The sequence below is a fragment of the Patiria miniata genome, unplaced genomic scaffold (genome assembly GCF_015706575.1).
Source record: "Patiria miniata isolate m_02_andy unplaced genomic scaffold, ASM1570657v1 HiC_scaffold_2, whole genome shotgun sequence".
Lineage (NCBI taxonomy): Eukaryota > Metazoa > Echinodermata > Asteroidea > Valvatida > Asterinidae > Patiria > Patiria miniata.
The window spans coordinates 14,709,806-14,733,208 of NW_024037058.1; the positions used below are offsets into that span (position 1 = coordinate 14,709,806).

Here is a 23,403-nt window from a genome sequence, read left to right on the forward strand (position 1 = left end):
TAAGCTTATTCATTTTTGAAATGCAGCTGAGGGATATTTCAAAATGGCGAGAAGAGGCTGGGAAGTACTTTTGGAGACGGTCACCTCTCAGTAAAAAGCATTCAAACGTGAAAGGAGGTGTAGACCAAACTTTAACTTGATGTTATGTCAAGAAAAGCTGAAGGAGATAAGAGTACATTGCGTGATGTTTTAGAAATGAGGGCATTTATCACTGTTTGATTAGGCCAAGTAGGTCACAGATCTTCAATCTTAGAGCTTGGTGGTGGTTTTGAGGTGCTAGGTAGGCCCGTACCTGCAAACAACTATCAATTGTTAGGTGACCATACTGTGCACAATTTGGACTTGCTCAGCACAGCCTTACAGTCCTGCCTGAACCGTCTGTTTGCCAGACCGTAGATGAGCGGGTTCACAGCGTTGTTGATGTACACCGCTACCAGAAGCTCCTGGGAGATATACCGGGAGATGTCATCTAGGACAACACCAGCGTATTCTGCTAACCCCATACCGAACCAGATGAAGTATGGCGTCCACGTCAAGAGGAACACCACACTGGTGATGAAGAGCATTCTAGTTGTCTTACGCTGTAGGACTGCAGCACCCACCCTCTGAGGGGCGTGTCCATTCCCGTTATCGGCCGGCCTAGGAGCTTGGTTGTTGTCTCTGTTCCCGAAGGAGGCCCGTACATCTGCCTCAAGCGGGACATCTCTTCGCATTGGGTGCTGGGGTTGCCGCAGTTTCAACAAGTTCGGAACAGTTTGTGTGGGCATATGGCTGTCATTTTCGGCGTTCGCCAGCTTCGTCATCTTCACCCCAGGGCTTGCTTGAGAGGAGCTTGGCTGGTTTGCGAATGTCGACATCGCTTCGTCGACATTGGATATCGACACTGCTATGGTGGTGTGTGGCACCTGCGTCGAACTCCCTTCGTCGGACCGCGTTGGTCGAAGAACGGCCCCGACCCGCACGTGTCTCCTGATAGTGGCGTAGACTTTCCCGTAGCACACGGCAATCGCCACAAGCGCAATCGCGAAAGCAACAGTCTGGAAAGCCATCTGCAGCTTGAACAGGACTGGGCTGTAAAAGTCAGTGATCCTCAAGAAAGCTGGGATGCTGGTACCAAACGAGATAACCAGTCCGACCCCGACAGCTATCTTACCGCGTCTGGGGGTAAAGTAACGCCGTTGTGGACGGCATATGCAGTCGTAGCGATCCGCTGCAATGATCGTTGTGATCACGATAGATGTACCGATTGCGATGGACTCCACGGGCCAAAGATAAAACACTAGTGCGGCCTGTTCGCCCGCACCTATCAGCTCCAAGATTCGCTGGACTATGGCAGTGCTCCTCAGCAAGCAGACGACAAGATCGGCCCAGGCTAAGGCCATAATAAGAACGTGGGTGCTGGTCTTATGGCTCTTAGTCCAGTACACACGGAGGATGAGGCAGTTGCCAGGCACCCCGAATAAGAACAAGATAGAGTTGGCGATCACGTGGAATATATCAAAAGGCTTTGTGGACGTTGATGTGTCTTCTGAAAGCTCGCTGGAATTCCAGGTACTTTCCATGGTGTCAACTATGGTCTCACAAAGATATAGATCTTTTAATTAACACTCCTCAAAATAATTGTGAGGATTGCTCTTAGGTATTGAAAGGTTCTAAACTTGGAGCTATGTGCGCAAGAACCTTACAAGACCTCAGCAGTCATGTCAGTCATATCAGTGTGATTATAGCGGCGAGTAGGCCCAAAGTGCGCCGAACATGAACCTATCGATAAAACCAAGTGACGTCCCATGCGAGCCAAGTCGATATTTGTGTCACTTAAATTTGCTCCCTTTTGTGCGCACGTTTGCTTCTTAAAGGTTGTACATGTCACTCATTGTTTCAATATACCGCTTGCATTGTATTGTAGGCCTACCTATGTTTGCATATAGTCACGTACAACACGGTCTTGTGGTAAAATTGGGAAGGAAAAAATGACTCGTGCACTACATTTTTGTTCGCAACGACGTACAGAATGGTTCACATCAAAGGGTGTAATAACTAGCTTTATTCGTCATTTCGGGAATGTCTATTTGCGCTCCGTGTATGAAAAAATAGAAATTACAACCCAATCTCACGGACAATTAAGAAAGGTAAACACACTGCGTTAATGTAAAACTCAACGGAAACGGGACTAATTTTGCGTTGCCGATATACGGCACATTTCATACAGAATTTTAAAGGAAAATGAACTTATTGCAAAGGGCGCATGCATGTGTTATGTTTTTTTCCTCCAAGCGGACCTAATTGGGTGCTTAAAGCTATGTTTCATGCAAAATCCCCTCTGTGGTACATGCAAGTTCACTTTAATATTTGAAATATTGCATTGGTACAAAACAAGGTCGAAAGTTTCGAAACTCCATGAATAAGCAATTTGGGGCTACATGTATAACAATCTGGTTCTTTTGTTGTGTATAGGCTTCCTGGCAGAGTTAATTCAAGAAAATATCAAGAAATAGTGTTTCTAGAATGAAACGTCCTGCAGTTAAAATCCGAGTTTACGTTTGCTCCCTGTCTCCATATCCATAGGCGCCAAGGGCGGATCCAAAACAAAACATTTTTCGGAAGGGGGTGGGGGCAAACAAAATTTGGGTCCCCAAAAAGTGAGTCCACAAAATTACGGCGTGGGGTTCTAGATGCTCTGCAGTGAGGCAAGTTCTGACCACTTTTCACCATTTTGTTTGAGGAAAAGATGGTGTTGTACGCAGTCCCTGCCTTTTATACGTCACTTTAAAAAAATATTGGCCGCGTTCGGGGTGTTTTTTTTGGGGGGGGTGGCCCCCGTTGCGCCCCCACCCCTGGATCCGCCCTTGATAGGCGCTAGTGTCCTCTAACTCCTTTGGCTTCTCATTTGCTACTCCACTGCAAACCCGGCCGCAGTGTCCGGCCGCCTCCCTGACCGACTGACCGCCCACTGACATGTCACTGAGCCGGGCAGTGCTGTTGAATTATGATTTCCCCGTAATAACGCCGCCAATGTTTACGTAACATACCTAGTGTCGACAATCCTTTGTTTTCATGAAGTTAGAAATTTAAAAAAAAAACTGTGGAAAAACTCCTTTTGCTCACACCGTGAAAACTCTTTCAACCCAATTTGTTTTTAATATGCTTCCCTTGAGTGTTTCTCTTCATTTTGGGACGGATAATCCTAACCCCAAAATGCCTCTAAACCTGTTTTCCAGAGAGGGGAAACACTGTGTGGACGTGGGCAAGTCCACACAACGTATCTGAAACTTGGTTTATGTGGACATCCTTGTTCGGAAGTCCACACTGGGAATGAAATGCTTGCATAATGACATCCGACCCATTGTGTAGACCAGATGCATGAAAAGACTTCCAGTGAATAACCATTCTGGATGAAATAAATAGAATTGTGTGCACTCTGGGACCAGCGTTTGTAGGCTTGCCTTGCCCTGTTTTGAAGATGAATAGGATCATTTTCTTTTATCCCAAAAGTCAACCTACCGATTTATTATCGAAAAGATCGTACTCAGTGTCATGTGACACGGGGCGGATCCGGGGGGGGGGCCAACCGTTGGGGCCAAGCCCCCCCCCCCCCCAAGTGAATTCGCAATAAAGGCAGGCACCATCTTTCCCTCCCCAAAAACAATTGGTTAAAGTGGTCAGAAATGGCCTCAGAACGCACCACAGAGCATCTAGAATCCAAAAAAAATTCGGGGCCCTTAAACTGGCCCCGAATCCCACGCCGTCATTTTTGGGACCCACTTTTGGGGATCCTAAAAACAAAATTGGCACCCCCTCCAAAAATTGTGTTCTGGATCCGCACTTGTTAAACATTCCGTCTGGCTTGCTGTCATTTAGAAGAAATCAAGAAATTGTAGGTGATTTCCAATGGTCAGTCAATTGACTGATTTTGGGAAATAAAGAGTGTTTACACGATATTGTGTTTCGTGATGGAACGGTTGTGGGAGTTTTCTTCACCATTTGCGAAAGGTTAGGTCTTGAATTGACATATTTTTTTTGCATATAGAACACTGATATTTAAAATTACGACACAAGGTCATCAAAATAATAAGCTTCATCTCAGTAAAACTAGAACATCCCTACACCTTTCAGCTAGACACCAGACACCAGGGGCCCCTCCTTGGCGTAGCCAGGGTTTTCATCCTGGGGGCGATTTGGGTGGGGGCTGGATGTTATGTGTGGAGGGGCGCCAAATTTCTTCCGTGCTCAAAGGTATAGACATGTTTTTTTGTCACCGGATACCCGGCCTTTGAGAATCAAAATACTGAGTGTTGGGGGGCGGGGAGGCTGGACACCATCTTTTTAATGGGGGCGCTGTTCAAAACCGAAGACATGGCCATGATTGTCAAACAATATGTATCGCTCTTGGCGGCGTTCCACAGGACGTTCAAACAAACAGCAAATCGTGAAAAAAACAGGGTTTTTGCCAAAAGTACAATAAAGAAAGGGCAGTTTTTGAAAAAAGCCCATTTTCTCCAACGCCAGTCAGCCGACCAGCGCTGAAAAAATATCGTTTTTCTTTAAAATGTCACGGCACGTCCACCAGGAGCTACGATTTTACACGGATGCTTTAGACTGATGATTCCCTAACAATCCAGTAAGGTATATTTTGTGATAACTTGATCATTTCGTTTTTTTGATGTTTGCAAATGTTGTATCTTCCCTTTAAAGCATTCACGAGACGCAGGCGCGGATCCAGGGTGAGGGGGGGGGGGGTCCAAAAAAAACCAAAACCCAGCTCAGTCTATCGATTTTTTTCCATAGAAATTCATAACAAATAATACGAACCCCAATTGATTTTCGGAGGCCAACTAGTGTCCGGAGGAAAAACCTGTCTACATTTCAGATTGTTTTGCTGATGAACCCCCCCCCCCTCCCTCCCCTGCGAAAATTCCTGGATACGCCCCTGGGACGAGTGACGATTTGAGTTTAGTGGTTCTCGAAAAGTGCAGTTCTCAAGCGATGTTGCTCGGCTCCCCGTGATTGTTATTTTCGACTTTCACTCCGAAAATTGTAATTTTTTGCTATTTTTCTAGCAATTTATATTAAAAACTCCGCCGACGTTAGTTTTGGTGCGATGTGGTCGGCGCCGCGCGCAAGCAACCCGCAATATTAAACGAGTATTTTTCCAGGGGGCTAAAAACTTCAAATAGAAAAGGGTGGTTGTCCCGTTTAAATAAAAAACACACAAACGTAAATTTCTTTTAGGAAAACATCGATTATGTAAAAGAGCACAGGTGGAGCAACTTATAAGGCTGAGTACTATAACCTTTTGTGCACTTTGTTCCTAAAGTAAAATAACAAAGAACATGCAATTTTGACCATAGATCGATTATAGCCCCCTCTATTGACGGGCATGTGCCACATGTTCAGCGCTGTTTCCGGTGACAGGGTGAGTGGTGTTGACAACTACAACTTCAAGTTTCAATTCCGTAAACTGCACTCGACATTCTTTGAGGCAGCGTGATATTATTTTGACAGTAGATAAGAGCTCTGCCCTGCGATTGTAGCAGCGTATTCACCATGCCAGGATGGATGCCTTCGTGCCTCCGGGGATCCAAGGATGGTAAGACACTGAAACATATTTGCCCCAAAAGTTTGAAGTTCAAGCTTTGCGGATTATGCGCGGTGAAGCGTTGCCCGAGTTGTTGAGAGGCAGGTCATGTGTGTAGCCTTCTACATTTCCTACACCATAATCAGATAGTGGTTGATGTCATTGTACTGTCATTACAGATAGTGAGATACAACATCTTGCGGTATCAATCGATTCCATATGGGGCGTATTTTTGTGTTGACTGAACACACAAGAATGGGGTTTCGATTTTCGGAAAAAATTCCGTACTCGGACGTCACTTTTTTCAATTAATTTTCTAGCGCCAAAAGTTACATCTTTTATGGTTATTCCTCCACTTTCCCTCCTCTACTCTCACCCTCTCCTTTCCTTTATTTCTATTTATTAATCAGTCAGTTACTTCATCGGGATTCGAACCTCTGACGCTTGCTTGATACACGAGACTCTTAACCGCTAGGCCGCGCACGATCGCTGTTGCAATAATCAATCTTTGGACGTATTTGAAGTATCCATTGAAATAAACTAAATATTCATGAGAAAATAAATATTCATAATGACGTATTGCACTATCATTGGCAGGCTCATGCGACGTCATGGTTGTTGATGTCACGTGTATAATGTACCGCTTTCTTTCAGCCACTACAATCAGTTTTGACCGGCTGATTCAACATGTTCAAGTTAGTTCTGCACGACGTATGCATCCAAAATGTGCTCTAAAAACACATTTTGAGTAAATTTTTTTACACAGCTTCCTGGATTTCTCTTGGTTCAAATGACAAGGTGAGGTGACAATTAATATGTTTGGCAGCAGATAAATTGACGTCCGAGTACGAAACTTTTCCCCGATTTTCACTGCCCACTTTATTTTTAGTATAGTAGGCAGTATTTATAGTAGGCTACATGAAGAACGTCAAGAACAAAGATGGCGGACTTAGGCCGCTACTGCAATTTGCGTTATTTTATGGCATAAAATTGAAAACTTAAATGGTCTGGCAACAGTAGAGTCAAAGCTACTCACTCGACTTAGGGGGTTTACACGTTTTTTGCCGGTAGGGCGCCCTAGGCCTATTTTAAATTTCCGTTCAAATTACATGTACAAGCAAAAACCAAAACTCACCAGTGAAACAAGATTGATCCTTTATGCAGCAGAGGATCCTCTCAGAATGACAATGGTTCAAGCTGAACCCGAAAAAAGGTATATAGTGCAACTCCAGGTGTGTACAAAAGAATTCCCTTAAAATTGCTAATAATGTACACGTACATACGAAGCGAATCGTGCGCGTCGGGGACAAAATCGCATCCGAGGATCAGAACAGCCATCACAGGGCACCTTGATTATGCTGAGTAGGACATGCAACAGCCGTTGGGTCAATGGACTGTAGTCGCTGTACTGTGTATGCAGAATGTACTACTGACCAGACGGCAGTTGGGCCTACATGTCCTATTCAGTATACATGTAAATTTAATCAAATAAATCAAAATAATTAGTTTAACTTACCTGTGCAAAGGGGCGGCGGAACCGGGGGGGGGGGGGGAGCATTTGGCCACCCAGATTTTCCCAAGTGGCCCTTTTGCGGCCATAAATGTGCCCCTCGAGCATAAAAGTGCCCCTCAAAAGAAACGCCCTTAAAGTATCTTACTATTTCTTAGAAGTAACCATTTCGCAATAATGGTACAGATAGTTTTGATATAAACGAGGAATATGAAAACCAAGCCCCAAAATCCTTACAATACACCCTGAAAATGGGCACATAATGCATAGTTAGCATATAATCATCGGTTTTTGAAGAGCCGTCTCCCCCCCCCCCCCCCCCCACCACCACCACCACCACCACCACCACTATTTGATTTTTCAGAGGCCAAGTGTCCGGTGAAAAACGCGTGTCGACCTTTATTCAGCACGGATGTGCTAAAAAAAAAAAATGCTGAGCAAGTGCCCCTTTTTGGTGATGCCCCCCAGTTTCAAACCCGTTCCGTCGCCGCTGCCTGTGCAATTTGGAAGAAAAGAGAAATTTCCCATTCAAAACTGAATGTACTTTTTCCACTGACAAGTTAAGTTCTGATTTATTTGAATGTGATCCCGAAGAACAACATGAATAACTGTGCATTCTGATCACAAACCTTGGATATCGGTAGAGTTCAAAGAGGAGTATCTGACTTTCAGAAAGTGAATATCTGGTTTAACAATCAAACCTCTAATTGTGTTCTGCTCAAAACATGGGGATATATTTAAGGTGGCCCTAAAAAAACCTAAAAAGAAACTGAGACAAGTGTTTTTTTCTTCCACGACATGCATTTTACTCCACAGAATCACATTTTTATTCAAGACATCACATTCTTTTTAAAATGTTAAATTTGCATAATTTGTTTAATTTTGTCTACCTTATTGTGTACACATGTAATTCCTTTATAAAACTATTGAGGACGTAATATTTATGCCAAATTTTTTCGACATGATTAAACAAAAACGATAAAAAGACTTCCTTTAAAACTTTATTCATAAATACCTAAGACAGTTTAAGCATTCCTATTGGTCGAGAGCCCGTCACCTGGCCAGTCTTAAACGGATGATAAAGACATGGCTAGCTGGTCTTAAACACTTTTCCAGTGTCACAATAAAATGTAGACTCCTAAAAATTCAGTGCCTCTTATCGTTTCCTTGGTTGAACGTTCACAATATTCACGTAGGCATGCGCAACACTACCAGGGAGTCAGAATTTTATAGTTCTAAATTCAAAACCCAATGCGCCAGGTGCATTCTGCGCTACATCGCGCAGAACATGATACGCGCGCGTCAATCTCCATAAAAGGGTTGTTTGCATCTTACTCGCCAGCTGAACACTCTATTATTTTGCAAGAGGAATGTTTCAAAAAGCATAAAGTGAATTTGTTGAACAAAATCGGGATGTTTTGAACGAATTATATGATTTTTTTTTACCGAAAAGGTATTTATGAATGGGAATAAATATGTGCTCCGTCGGTATTTATCACTCTATTTAAGACCACTTAGAGTCTGGGTGCTGATAATTACCCTCGCCTCCGGCTCGGGTCATTATCAGCACCCAGAATCTAAGTGGTCTTAAACAGAGTGATAAAAACCTCCGGAGCACACATTTATTCCCTTAATATAACAGATGGCTGGGAACCCGGATGGAAGTGTTGATAATTGGAATGCAATTTTAATGATAATGAAGCATTTGATGAGAAATATCATGCACAACAACACGGCACCTGCAGGTCATGTGACAGGATATTGTCCAATCAGAGTCACCTGGACTGATGCCAAATATTTTTGAATTCCGTAACCAAGCCATTTCACGATAGCAGGTTTATTTTAATATGATGTAGGTTCTGAAAGTGTATAGTCGTCTCAATTTTATAATTGAAACCGCAGTTTACAAAATCGTAGGCCCAACAATAATTTGAGGAATTTCATCTCATGGTACCCATAATGCAACACAGTAGGCACGGTGTGATGTCACTTGACATCTACAACCTTGTAACCGTTTCAAGTATTATGTACATGAGCCCTGTGAGATCATAGGATACCCTCTACCCCAGACACGGGCATTAACTCGCCATGAGTATAACATCAGTCGGTAGGGATTACCCAGGATTAGTCAGGATTAAGTCAGTGAGGGATTAGAGAGGTTGGGTCAGTCAGTGAAGGGGGGGGGGGGGTCAACTCTCTTGGACGTCCTTCAGTGAAGATCAAGACAGATCTGTCCACAGATGTTCTTAACATAGGCATGCTTGAGAGGATTTCTTCCTATTCGTATGCAGATTTTAAATTTGTACACATTCTAGTACTACAATAACCTCCCGACCAAAAAGCAAACTCAATGAAAAGCCACTAATGTGTGCAGACTGGCTTAGAAGGAGTTTACCAAGGTTCCCCAGCCATTCTTGTATGGAGAAGTTACCTAAAGTGTAGTAGGCTGTTGCACTAAACTGTATTCATTTGTTAGTGCATTGAGTAAATGGGGGTCTACTACATGTACCGATAGTTGTGTCAAAGATAGTTTAGCAACTCCATAATTAAAATTGCTCTTCTGTCTAGAGTTCTGCTGTGTGTTTTGTACTTCACCAGATTGGATTCACATTATAAACAACACAAACTGTGAAGCTTTTAAGCTCACTTGTTTGGAAAAAAAATGAAGCTGTGAAGACTGTGATGCAATGATTTATGCACGCGATCTGATGGAATGGATTCGGTGATTGAAATTTCAGGTTTCTGAATGTTAGGAATGCCTTCGCTTCTACTGCTACTACAGATGAAATAAGTACCTTATGAAACGCGCATTCATAGATACTATGTATATGTACAGTTTGTTTTTGCTGAGATGCATGAAGATTTCATTCTGGGAATTTCCGCTCTGAAGTGTTTCCATGGGTAACTCTCTTGATAAGAAGGTTGGCAAGAAACAACGCAAGCGGCCAATGCGTTCTACATCGTTATCGGATAACGAGGAGCAGTACTGGGAAGATGAACACGCAGGTAGGGTACTAGTTGTCAGTTTGTTGCCTGGTAAACCTTTTTCTAGGCAGCCATGTTTAAAGCCGTGACGGGTACGCGGGTACCCATAACTGACCAGCGTCTGCCGATTACAGGTACCCAATTCCATTTTATCTTTATTATTACCCAAAACTGCCTTTGTAAATTTTGACACATCATTTCAGAAAGGCAAGCACCCTTTTCTTTTTATTACTTTCAATAAGTTGTTGAGTTAAGTTAAAAGTTGAGTTAAGATAAGTTGAAAAAAAAACAATGACAACTTAAGGGATCGGGTTCCCGGTTCCAACAAAACCTGTATTATGCACACCCTCAGTCATGTTTTTGCGAAGCTCTGTTTATTAATTTTTAAAAATATTTTAAATCAGTAACTTTTAAAAAGTTCTTCTTTTTAAAAGTTTTGATCGGAAGAAAGCAATTCCCTGGCAGAAAATCTGTTAATACCAGTTACTACATTTACTTTGTTGGTTGTGTACAAAGTGTATGAGGACTAAATGAGCCCAGAAAGAATTTTAAAAACCCAAAAAGTACTAAATTACATTAGTTTTGACACACTTGATTTGTGCATTACAAATTAAGTGATCGAATGGTTGTTTCAAATTGCCTGGGTTTTTTTACTTTTGTTTTAGAGTTCTAAATACTTTGCAAATCTTCAACAGCCAAATTCATTTAAGTATGACTAAATTCTCATGATCAATGTGGTTAGATACAGAAATGAGTTTCTGTGTTCCTTTTTTAACAAACAGTGGGAAGTGTTTTGGTAGACTCCCACTTCCTATGCTAGCCTAACAATGGGACACTTCCTGAGTGGACTGCATTTGGGTGTAGAAGAAGAAAACCACAAGGGACCTTGAAAGTTGCAATTCTTTTGTGCTAGAATTATTTATAGTGGACCAAATAATAAGTGACAAACTATTATACCATGAACACCAGTGCACATTGTAAGAGTTCTTCCACATTCTACAACTCATTTGGTATAATTCCTTTCTTTTTTCCCCCTTACATGACCAAATTACTGTCGGACATCTCTAGATAGAAAATTTCGAGACTTATTACAGGCAAACATTTTCCGTAAGATTTAAACATGATATGTACGTTCTTAAGAAGATTGGAAAGTTCAAAAAAAAAATCCCCTCTTATGAATAGTCAATGCGGTACCCTGGGCTATGTACATGTACATGAACATCAGATTTGAACCAGCCAACCGATCCCGTTAGCTCGGTGGTCGAATGGTAAAACATCTGCACTAGACAGCAGGAGGTCGTGGGTTAGAGTCCCACCCAAGGGATTTTTTTTCCCAACTTTCACTCGGGAGGTAACACACTGCGTATACAGTGTTTATACGTCGGTGAAGGGCAAAACCTAATTTGATTTACATCACCCTTACGGAAAAATCCCATCTTATGAAAAGTTCTCACGTACCGGTAGAAGACTTTTTATAAAGAAAATTTCCACGAACACCTCGGGCAAAAAAATATAAGAGCCGTACATGTAGTGGACATAACAGTATCAGTAATGGTTTTAGTAACACTATAATACCAGTTAAATTAACCCCAACTCCCTGGCGTCTTATACTAAGAACTGGACCAATTCCAGCAAAATCCATCAATCACTGTGCGTCCAATACAAAACTGTACGTGACATAATGGAAGCCACCACTGACACACTGGTTGACATTCATGGACTTGCTACACATGGCTTTTATCACAATAGCTGTACAGGAAGCTAGGCAAAATCAATCGTATACCCCTAGCACTGCTTCAGGCCATTAGGCCCAAGTCCATCATACTCCACCAATATTTAGTCACGCCAGGCCTCCTGGACCAAGTCCGCCAAAATGGGGGGATGGATTTTGATGGAGTTGGGGTGGTTAGGGTCAATAAATTTCTGTTAATTACGAATTAAGCACTTCTTCAGAAGACAAAAACAGTGCTGGGGGTTCCAAGACCATTTTGAGGTCACGGGTACTGATTCGTGGGCATTAAATCCATCTTGTACAGAAGTCTTGACCGGCTGTAACTGTTTATGTACCGGTAAGGTGATACAGCTATGCTTTGACTGTACGCTACCAGTAGGTGATTGATAAGCCAGCTGTGCCTACCAGTTGCCTGCTTTTGTCTGTTGACTGAATTTGACTAGTCACAGTGCTTGCATGAAAGATGACCTGACTGTTATTGACAAGCCGGCGTAAAAGGCATGGCAGGGGAAGAGGATTGATATTTTTGACTGTCTGTGACTTTTCAGATGGCAGGAGGGTCTCCAAGGTCTAAAATTTTAGGCACCAACCAAAGTCTTGGATTTTGCCTCCAGGAGCTGATTTCATTGAGCAGCCAAGCACGGAAATTTGCTAAGCTCAGAATATTAGTTGTTAAGCAAAAACCAGGTCACCAGCCAAACTATCATGCAGTGGGTGCTGTTTGTGGTTGGCTCCCAGCTGATTCGTGCTTACCATTTCAGAATGGTTTAATAGCAAACTTTCTGTTTGGATGAATTTGGGCACAATGTTAGGCCCTAAGTCTTTTCTCAGTTCAAAAAGTCTTGCTTGTAATGTTGAGTACTATAGTGAACTTTTGTGCCACTTGTAGCTTGTACAATGTATTGATCGTTTTTATTTATCATGGTAAACAATGATTTCCATTCATTTCAAGAGCTGAAACAAAGCGTCGGTTGTGATTATTATGCTCAGAAGAGAATCCAACTCAGTGTATTGACCTTACTGTCAGACCCCAGTGAAGGTCAAGTTTGTGCACAGCTCTGGCTGGCCGTTGAGTGACATCTTGGGTCACTCCACACACAGACCATAGTCATGGGTTGGTGTGGGTGGGAGTGGATAGGGTGCGAATAACAAATTGGCTTCGTGTGAAACCTTCACCCTTCATTCAGTTGTGCACAAAACTGGGGAATGTAGTCACAACGTTTTCAGGGGCAGCTGACTTTTTTGAAGGGCTGGCTGTGGATTGTATATTTCCCCCTCAGAGTTGTAGTTTTGTAGTGATTGTGCAGAATGGGTGTTGGTTTTTGGTTTTGAATTTTTGTCTTTTCTACTGAAGGAATTTGGTACCGGTACTTGGTTAACATTCGTGACTATACTAGATTTTATAAATGTCAGGCCAATTTGGAAACAAATTGTGTTTAAGTCTTTTTAAAAAAAAGGGAGTACATGCAGGCGGCCTTTCCCGTCACCCCCACCAAGATGGCAGATTTTCCAATCTTGATGCATTCTTCCATTTTCTTGATTCTTTTGCTGATACTTTTGTGTCGGAAGGAGCCATCTCCCTTTCTACCAGATTTTGAACTTACACACATAGCTACAACTTTGCTGGAAACAAATAAAGACAAAATGTAGTGCAATTATGAGCAAAAACAAAAGGAAGCGGGCGGGAGACCAGAACTTATTTAATTTTCTGAATTGGAAATATTACACGTTCACCATATTTCCCTTTTCAGTATGCAGAGAGAAACCAGTCAACACTTCAGATTCTGGTTGATAATTTTACCAAGTTTATTCTAAACAAGTGGCATTTGCACACAATTCAGTTACCACAATTTGCACTGATTTTCTGCAAAAAAATATACCTAATACACCCTGAAAAACCTACATGAAAGCTCTTGGCAAATGAATAAAAAGAGGGAAAAAAGGAAAATGATTTTGCCTACACTGTTTATGCATGTTGATTCATGTCCATGGAGGAGTCTTACATATTATAGAAACACGTACCGTATCATGTGTTTTCACTCTTTTGTAGCCCTCTTTTTTTGGGGGGGGGGGGGTTGGGGTTTCAGGAATTAAAATGCAATTGAAAGGAAGAAGCCCCTAGGCATTTTGCTGATGGTGAAGGTGGATTCGGTCAATGAATTTTGTAAACTGTAGATTTTGCTAAAACGTCCTACCGGTATTCCCAACTTTACATTTTATAGTGTGTTGAACAAGTTAACCATGTTATCTGAGCTGGCGGTTTTAAGACATCAGTACTTTCCGTTACAATTTTTCTCTTTACAGTATACCTGTTGTAACTTGTAGCCTATGCTTTACATGTAGGTGATTTTGAAGGTTTTGAACTTGATTTTTTTCCTATCATGATCATCTCAAAATGCTCATATCTTGATATGTTCTTACGTGAGAATAGCTCGGGTATTTTCCTCTTTTTATTGCACACTATCTATACATATACATGTAAACTCCAAACAGCCCTCCTGAAATATATTTCCTCTGTGAAAGCCTAGAGAAAGGACACAAAGGGAAGACCTTTGACCCCAAGGTTGCAAGAGGTTGCAAGAGGTTGCAAGAGGTTGCAGAGTGATGAGTAGATGAAAAGTACTGCAATCCAGACAAGTGGATGCTTAAAATGAAAAGTTTGAAGTGGGCTTTCTAAAGTCACATTGAAAGTCCAAATTGTAGGCCCTATCAAAGATTTGCTTTTGAAGATTCTGTAATGTCGGTGCTACTGTAATTTCAAGTTTTCACCCCGCAAATTAAAAGTGAAATTTAAGCCCACTTTTTCCAGGTTTCTTGTGCCGTAACCTGCATCATTAAACCAAGTATTTATGAAGTTTCTTTCAATGATGTATTAAACAACCTCACCCAGATATCTACTGGCACACATACAAAAACTGGATCCCAAGCAACTTTGTATCCCAAGAAAATTTGATTTCACAGTTTGTGTAGAAATTGGACAAATGCCCAATCATGTTCAATTTTGCTGTACCGCAGTCATAATCTGTAAAATTATCTTTTTAGAATTTAAAATATTTGTACAATGTGTGTCTATACAGGGTCTGACATACATAGCCTTGAATCATTTATCATAGTATTATGTAATATAGCAAGACTCCCTTCCCTTGGGGGGGGGGGGGGACGGGAGTGGGGGAGGGGGGAGAAGAAAGTGGGAAGGGGGTGTTAGTTCATTACTTGTCATACCTCGTCATCATGGAGCTTTTTTGTCAACACCTTAATGTATTAACAAGACATCTGTAAATCCTCAAAGTTCCTTTGGCACGCTCCAATTTAACATAGGGGTTATTTTATGCTTCCCGGCCAGAGGAAAACACATTGCAGTAAAACAAATCTCCTTTTTTCACTATAGAACTGCATCATGTTAGTCTAGAAAACAATATTTGTGATTGGAAAGAAACTTTGAGGGTGCCATAGTGGTTTAAGTTGGAAACACCTTGAAGATAGTGCATTTTTTTTACAAGGATGCCGAATGTGTTCGACATAATAACCCCTTCCTGTAGGTAAGTGACATGGCTCCACTTAAAATTCTACCGACCTCAAGTTCCTCAGGGTGTTCTACTTCAGAATGATCTGTTTCCTCTCCTAGTCAGCTTACTTGCTTCAGAGATTCAGTAGAGTGGCCATTTTGCATAGGACTTCCAATGGAATGATACTTGCAGCCTGTATCTTAAGGAGTGTACTGTGAGTTGCATCAATTTTCACTGGAAGTTTGTTTCCTAGAGGTACAGGATGAGTCTGTGTTTTTCTCGGACGAGGACTCCGAGTAGTTCTGGTGAGTTTAACAAACTTGAGTCGGACATGGACATGTATTGTTTTGACGGACATAACGTGGCAGAGTGCGATTAAAGTTGTGTGGAGGAATAGACTGTCGTTTTGACGTGCATGTTTATTCAACTCTTGTCTTGGTTCCAATATTTTTTCTTTATTTTTCCCCCAGGTAATTCTTGCAACAAGGGTAGGCCTATGGTTTCCCAGTTATGAATTTAACTATACATACATGTATCATACTTTTATTTGTTTCCTGGCTTGTATCTGCAGTATGGTTAAAATCGTGTTGCACACTACCAGTGCATTGAGCCCTCTGTTGCTGGCAATTTTGCAACATGCGTAGTGCTCAATGAATGAGTTCCATATCAAATCTTCTTTCTGACATTAGCATCATACATATAGTTGGTGGCACACTTTGCTCTTCTGAGGGTGGATTAGAGCTTTCAAACAGAGTGTTAACTGGTACTTGTATTAACTCGGACTTTTCGGTTGGACCCACCAATTGCGCCTTGCCTGAACGACCCTCAGTGTGACTAACTCTGTGGGGCTTGTGTGATAGGCCGTGTCCAAACCGGGCTTCCAGAGCTACGGCTACGTCTATTGTCAGCGCATTTCCGCGTATTTTCAATGGGCATGGACCTAGACCTAGCTCTAGATAGTTGATTCGGATGTAGCCTTATTGTGTCACAGTGCTGCTTAATTGTTAGCAGTAAAGTTGTGGTAACTTAATTAAAGCGCATTTCATTTCTTTGATGTCCATGTTACACTTGGGTGGCATGGCCAGGGGCGTAAAACCGAGGGGGGGGGGGGGGATGGGGGTATATATATATATCCCCCTCCCTTTTGACATGGGGGATGGGCTATTGGATCCCCCTCCCCCCTCTTCCCCCCACTTTTTCATGGTGAGAAACAAAAAGGCGGATTTGGAGGTATTTGTCGAACTTCCCAAAACCATAATGTATTCAATAGTACTGAAAAAAAGGGGGAAAAAGTGCACAAGCTTAATGCGCCATTTTAATGTGAGATGTTAAGGAGCATAATTACTGGTATACATACGATGTACATCTGTATCATGAACAGCGCCCCCTAGTGTCATGTGGTGTCCAGCAAGACCCCCTCCCCATGTACATGTACATGATACATTTTGTTGCGTGTGACTAATTGTCACATCTGTCCATTTAAATGTACAGCTTATTCTATAAAGCCTGTGATTATTTGGCTCCCTCAAAAAAGGACTTAAGAAAGGCACATTAATCCTAACACTCCTCCCAGGCTTCAGAGAGTCTTGCAGGATTTAGGAATTTGCATCCTTGCACAGTTGGGGATGTTGTAGGATTCAGGGGAGTCTCTAGTAAAAAAAAGGGGGGGGGGCAGTGGATTTACCACTCATTGTTGACTAATTAGTTGAGTCATTAAAACCATCGTTGTTGAATCCTTACGTATATTTTCACTGTAGAATTCACAGAAAGTTGATACAGGGCTTGACGGTTCTTAACTCTGATTTTTCCAAATGGCTCCCCTTGGCTTAAACCTGAGCTGTTATTGGTGACTCATAGCAAATCTCACTTATCAGCTCACTTGCTTTTCCTGTCAGATGCCATGGCACACGTGTTCAAAATATAAATGTAAGTCAAGCATATATAACCTGTATCCTTACAACAGTTCCTTTTATTAACCCTAACCCTCCTCAATCTGCCAAAATCCTCATGGCGGTTTTGGAGGATTGAGGATGAATGGTGTTTGAAGAGGAGTAGGATTTTGGAGGATTGGGGTTGAATGCATTTTTTTGAGGCAGGACTGTCTGACATTTTTGATGGATTGAGGCGCTGGGTACATGTATCCTTCATTGGAATACAAACTGTGCAAAATTTTGGAGGATTTTGGAGGATTGAGAATGGTTCCTAGAGGGGGGTAGGGTTAAGGCAAAGTTGACTCTGAAACAGATCAATTTGTTTGTGTGGACTCTTATGATATGAAGCAGAGTTGAATGGATCAGCTGCATGTAAGAATGTGATGTTTGCACGTTTAAACGTTTTAAAATGCCAAATTCTTTATCCATTTACAAGTTTCGAAAACATTTAAATGAAACCTGAATAAAAGAAAAGGACCTGTAGGTTCATGTGATATTCCTTTTGAGTTTAAACATACATACATGTATATACGGTACATTTCCCAAATAAAAAGGCCCACCCACCCCAAAAAAAAAAATTCTTCTGCTTTCTACATGTATAACACGGCATTTAAAAATAGTATCGGTAGGTATATTAGGTTGGTAGGTAAATTTTATTTTATTTTTTTTTTTGGCAAATTTTATTTGTGTACGACCATATGGAGGTGTCTGCTTGTAGGCAAGGGTATTCAGTAATTGATGATTTTCAGGTTTTTTCCTCATTTTCTCCACCCCAAAATTAGCGTGGTGGCTGTCAAAATAGGGTAGGTACCGGTAGGGTAACCAGAAGCAGAACTACCCGTATTAGTTTTTGGGGTCTAACGGATTTTTCAATACATGTATTTGATTTACAAAACCTTAGAAGCACTGTACTTGATTACATTGGAGGTACATGTACATGTACATTGTACACAACCTCAACTAGACCAGCAATGTCTACGCATCAATGCCAATCTGGCATTGAACCAAATGGAATGGAGAAAAGCAAATAGATGATCACTGTGGATCAAGGCAAAGATTCCCATATCTGGCCATCACTCATTTTTCCCATCAGAAAGTGATAATACCAGGATGTCCCAAAAAGTCAAATTTAGCAGGGGAAATATTGAAGTATTTACTGAGAAAACACTTAGAAATGTTCAAACCATGCAGTCTCGTACGGTTTGTGCACAGGGTGACAAGTGATGGCCACATATGGGCATCTTTCCGGATCAAGTCCAACCTCAAGTTCGCGGCTAGACGGCCTATAAACAGGACAGTAGTATTGTAGTAGTAAACGTAATTAAGTTTCATTTCCTCAGTGACTGCCCGGTGTGCCCGCTATTTATTATGTCAGTCATTGTTGATTTATCATGTCAATGCGGCTGGTCTGCCGACATAATGGGAGGCGCCTGCCTTTGTGACATGACTTAAAGGGAAGATACAACATTTGCAAACATCAAAAAACGAAATCGTCAAATTACCACGAAATACTCCCGGGTACCTTACTGGATTGTTAGGGAATGGCAGTTTAAAGCATCCTGTAAAATCGTAGCTCCTTGTGTGCTGACAATTTCAAGAAAAATTGTATTATTCCAATGCTGGTCGGCCGACCAGCGTTGGAAAACTGGCTTTTTTTTTCTCAAAAACTGCTCCTAATTTTTCATATTTAGTTATCCCACATTTTCTTTGCAATTGATTACACACCTGTGAAGGGGTACAAGCCTTCTAGACTGATTCTCTATACCTTACAATTTCCCAAAGTCTATCAATTGCTCTGTTTCATTTTAAGTGGGTCAGGGAACCAGACTTCAAGAACATGATTGGTTTTCTTGGTTTTTCCAGTATCTACAAGCCCAAAACGTGAAACAAGTCAGTTTAATAGTACATGTATTTGCTATTATATACCGGTACATAACCTCCAAATCCATATATTTTTGAAAATTGTAGCAAAGGCAAATGTTGTACATTCCCTTTAACGTTTTAATGGTTCTTAAAATATTTGCTAAACGTTTACACAAATTTAACGCAGTGTCACATCCTTCATTACATTGCTGCCATCTGTGGAGTGTGTGCATTTGTTCCACAGGAGAGATTTTCAGAACATCTCTGACCTCCCCATGCCTTTTACGTTACGGATTTTCAGTCTGGGTCCCGTAAGCCCCCCTTCCCCAAGCCATTGGCCAATCACGATTTCAAGCAAGATGGTGGTATCCGCAAAACGGCTTATTGGGACATGCATGAGTGGACCTTTTGCATGCACTGTACCTGATAAAAACTTGGGGGGGGGGGAGGGGGCAAAACAAAAACAAACCACCCATTGTGGCTGCTGTTTGATCTGTAAAAGTTTATATTTTTAATCCTATTTTGTTCAGATGACGAAGATAAGGCCAGTAAAAGTGGCTCAGCTGCTGGTGGTAGCCAGAACGGCCATCAGAATGGCCGGTCACAGGAAGGAATCCCAGGTAGGTTGCTATTCACATCAGACCAAAATCTTTACTTTCTTGACTCCAAAGTAGACAATTAGCTCATCCCTAAAGTTGAAACTCTTCCACTAAGGGGAGAATTTTACAGGTTCCCAACCACTCTGGAAATCAGGGAAAACCTTGAAATGAGTTCCAATTTTTCCAGTTAGGGAGAACTGAATTTGGGAAAAATGCCAAAAATCTAAGAAAATTCAGTTAATTTGACAGTGACCCAGAAGGGGTAGGTTTTTGCGTAAGTTTGGCGTAGGTGGGTCATGTGCCACGTGTCCAAGTTATGTCCATTGACTGACGGACTATGCAAGCCAGCAGGAACTGGGGATGCTGTGGGTGCTGCAGCACCCCAACTTTTTGGATGGGGGTGCTGGACTATACGAAAGCACCCCCTACTTTTAGTAGACACGAATGCACATCCCAGCACCCCCTGGCAAAAATGTGTTCCAACAGGCTTAGTGACTATGGTGGCTCTTTAGTGTTTATGCAGTGAGAATATTACACACCTCTCTAGACAAGGGAGAGGGGGGTCACCACTGGTCATCAAGTGGTCTGTGTATTATCAGTATCTTAGTTACTTTGCTGCAACCACCTCTTGACTTCCCAGCAGCCTTGTAATAGTGAAAATATTTCTCACGGAAGTTTTGACATTTCTCAGGGAAAACTCACGGAATTTGTTTTTTCATAAAGTGCTGGGACCCTGATTTACACCCTATTCATTTTAACTAAGTGGGGGGCTGTGGTCCAATGGTTACGGTGTTCGACTCGTGTGCCGTGGTACGGTAAGTGGGTTCGAATCCTGACAGGTAACATGGTCCTTGTGCTCATGAGCAAGGCACTTTACCATTATTGCTTCGTCCTTCGGATGTGACGTAAAGCCGTTGGTCCCGTGTGTTGTGTAATGCACGTTAAAGAACCCAGTAACACCACTAAGAGAAGGGGTTTGCCCCGGTGTTTCTGGCAGTGGCGGCAATATGCGTCGCAGCACCTTGTACATGTATACCCTTTATAAAGGTGCTACATAATGGGTCTCATATTTCTCATAAACTTCATTTACCTGTCTTTAAAAATAGACATAATTACCAGCGCCTTGAGTACCTACATGTAATTGTTGGTTGATACGTGCACTATATAAGACTTCGGTAAGTGCTGAGGTTAAATACTGACCTATGACATTAATGCGATGTGCTGCACTGCACTGCACTGCACTTCACTGCGCGATGCCGTGGCAGCTCGGACCCAAGGTCCAATGTCAGATTTTTTTGCCAAGGCCAGTTTCATCTCTGCTGATGATATTTTGAGACATGTCCAGACAATGCTGTAAAAGAGTACTGCCAAAAAAAAAGGAAAGAAAACGAATATTCAATTTCAAAAGCTCATTTGCGTTGCAAATCTGGTTGATGTCTAAATGTATGTCTGACTTTTTGTGTGTGCAGAGGAGAAGCGTGCCTACACAATTGTTGAGCTGGAAAAAAGACCAGGAGTTGGGTTTGGACTTACAGTATCAGGTAAGATTAAATTTGATAGGGAAAAAATGAGTCAATTACCCCCTCCCCCAACCAAAAAGACACTAAAACACAACTTAACAAAGAGGTAAGGAAAAATGCAACAAAATTTAGGTCTTTGGTGCAGCACTGAGAGATAGAAAGTCTAAACAGTGTTTTCATGTAATGAACATTACTGGGAAGAACATTTGGCCTTCAGTGGAAAAAAAATGGAGGCATGATACACGTCTATAGATTGCAGACCAGTAAATAAACTTCCATAGACCCCAATGGTAAATGCTCCCACTTCAGAAATTGGGGAAAAATACTCACAACTCTCCAAGGGGTTCGAGACACACATCAAATTAATGCTTATTTTCATTATCTTTCATTTTCTTATCAATTTTCGGGGGGTCAACTATTGACTTTAAGGAGAAATTTCCCTCTGAAGATGATCACCCCTGAAAATAGTCCTGAAGCCCATCGCCATTTTGAAAAACAATGCCTACACTCCATTGCAAAATCGAGCGCTTTAAGGGCCCAATTTCATCCAAACTGAACGGAACTACAAGCTCCCAGTCCTGTGCACGGCTTCCACCCATATTTTTTACAAACCCTTAAGTTTATGGCCCACAGCATGCTCAAATACTGAAGATTTTGAGGGCATGCAAATCGTGATTTGGCCGGCGTAGGCAATTTCGGACCGATTTACTGGTCTGCAACCCTATAGATAGACCTTCTTCAGTTGTAAACAATGAGCACCATTATGTAAGGGCTACCACAAGGGCATATAAATTTAAGTTGTGGTTGGCAACAGATTTTGCAAAAAGAAATTGCATATTAAACACTCTCACTATGTAAGAAAGAGACATTTTTAGTAAGTCTGTGGTAGTGTTGTATTGGTTATTTTGTATTTTCAACAATCCAATGATATTTTTTGAAACATAAATAACTTTTCCTTATTTTTTTGGCAACTTGACCTCCCATAGTTTGTCAATTTTGTCAACCAGTGTTTGGCAAAAAGTACCAACCATGGGATAGCAAAATAAAGATCTGTTGCTATTAGTCCCCTTATTCAAAAAAGGAAAGAATTGACAAAAAAGAGAGTATGTACCGGTAGTGGTGTTCCCTAACGGTGCACTTTGACATTTCCCCTGACTTTTACAGTATTGCTAACTTCTTTGTTGACAAACTGCAAATTCATTCAGTTAAATACTACTACTTTTACCTAATAATGCTTGCTGTTGAACCTTTGTGAACAATTTCAGTGTCATGAAATTTAGTCGGAAATTTAAAAAATGGTGGCATCCAGAAACTGGGCCAAATATACGCTGAGTGTTCCTTAGCGTGGCGCCCTTGAATAAATCTCAGAAAATCCCAAGTTAACATTAAAGAATTTCCTTCAAGTTCAAAAATTCTGATAAACCATTATTAGGCCAAAAAAAAAAAGTCTCCGGTTTCTGGTATGGAGCTTGCCCCAAAAGTGGTGCGGCGACGCGGCCTTTTTTTTTTTTTACCTGTTTTTTTTTTTTTTTTGGCTTCAAATGTCGGCTGATGACTGCAAATGGTGCCCGACTAAACTTAGTGCAAATGTATGGGAGTCCAGAGAGGCCACATAAAGCTTATTCTCGATCATAACCCCATCTAAAAACACGTTAAAATTGTGCAGCAGCAGAATTCCAGTCAAACCAGTGAGTTTGGCGGTTTTGAGACATCATCTTGTATGGAAAAAAAAACTGTTTCATTTTGCCGACGCGCATGGCTACGGCGACGCGCGCGCATACCAGAAACCGGAGACTTTTTTTTTTTGGCCTTATCTCCACTTATATACCCAACTAGAAGTTTGTCAGAAAATTATTTTCTTATTTGTGGACGCATTTTCAAAGGGTTCACTGTGCACTTTGAAATAAATAAAGTAGGTAAACTGAAGATTTATGAACGGGAATGTTAACAGCCTGATGAAATTTCACTTACTGTGAAATTTCAGGTAAAACTTTTGCTCTAGGGAGGCGCTCTAGAGGCGAAAAATTACAGTGCACCAAGTTGGGGGCCGCGCCACGTTAGGGGACATCAGCAATATTTTTGAAGGGAAATGAGAGAGGAAAGAAATGTCCCAAATGGATCTTGCAGGGGCCAGAATACTTCATTGCACAGGAAACAGACCTCTTGCCCAATCAGGACTCTT

General features: G+C 41.6%; 2 protein-coding genes across 3 annotated transcripts in view; one reads left to right on the top strand and one right to left on the bottom strand.

The window, feature by feature from the left end:
- Positions 1 to 305: 305 nt before the first annotated feature.
- Positions 306 to 1,562, bottom strand: LOC119726394 (D(2) dopamine receptor-like). Its single transcript, XM_038198048.1, has one exon. The coding sequence runs from the start codon at positions 1,560 to 1,562 to the stop codon at positions 306 to 308; it is 1,257 nt and encodes a 418-aa protein (XP_038053976.1).
- A 3,814-nt stretch (positions 1,563 to 5,376) lies between these two features.
- LOC119726623 (glutamate receptor-interacting protein 1-like) overlaps positions 5,377 to 23,403 on the top strand; it is a 38,480-nt gene continuing 20,453 nt past the window's right edge. The window contains exons 1-3 of one of the 2 annotated variants that reach the window (XM_038198376.1): positions 5,377 to 5,587; positions 19,633 to 19,722; positions 21,171 to 21,242. In XM_038198376.1, the coding sequence (XP_038054304.1) occupies positions 5,545 to 5,587; positions 19,633 to 19,722; positions 21,171 to 21,242 (205 nt within the window). In that variant the 5' untranslated portion in view covers positions 5,377 to 5,544. Of the gene's footprint in view, positions 5,588 to 9,434; positions 10,092 to 19,632; positions 19,723 to 21,170; positions 21,243 to 23,403 lie in introns of those variants that run through there. The other variant, XM_038198375.1, reaches the window with a different exon arrangement.

Coding starts and splice junctions, on each gene's coding strand:
- LOC119726394 (XM_038198048.1), bottom strand. CDS start 1,562: ATGGAAAGTACCTGGAATTCCAGCGAGCTTTCAGAAGACACATCAACG.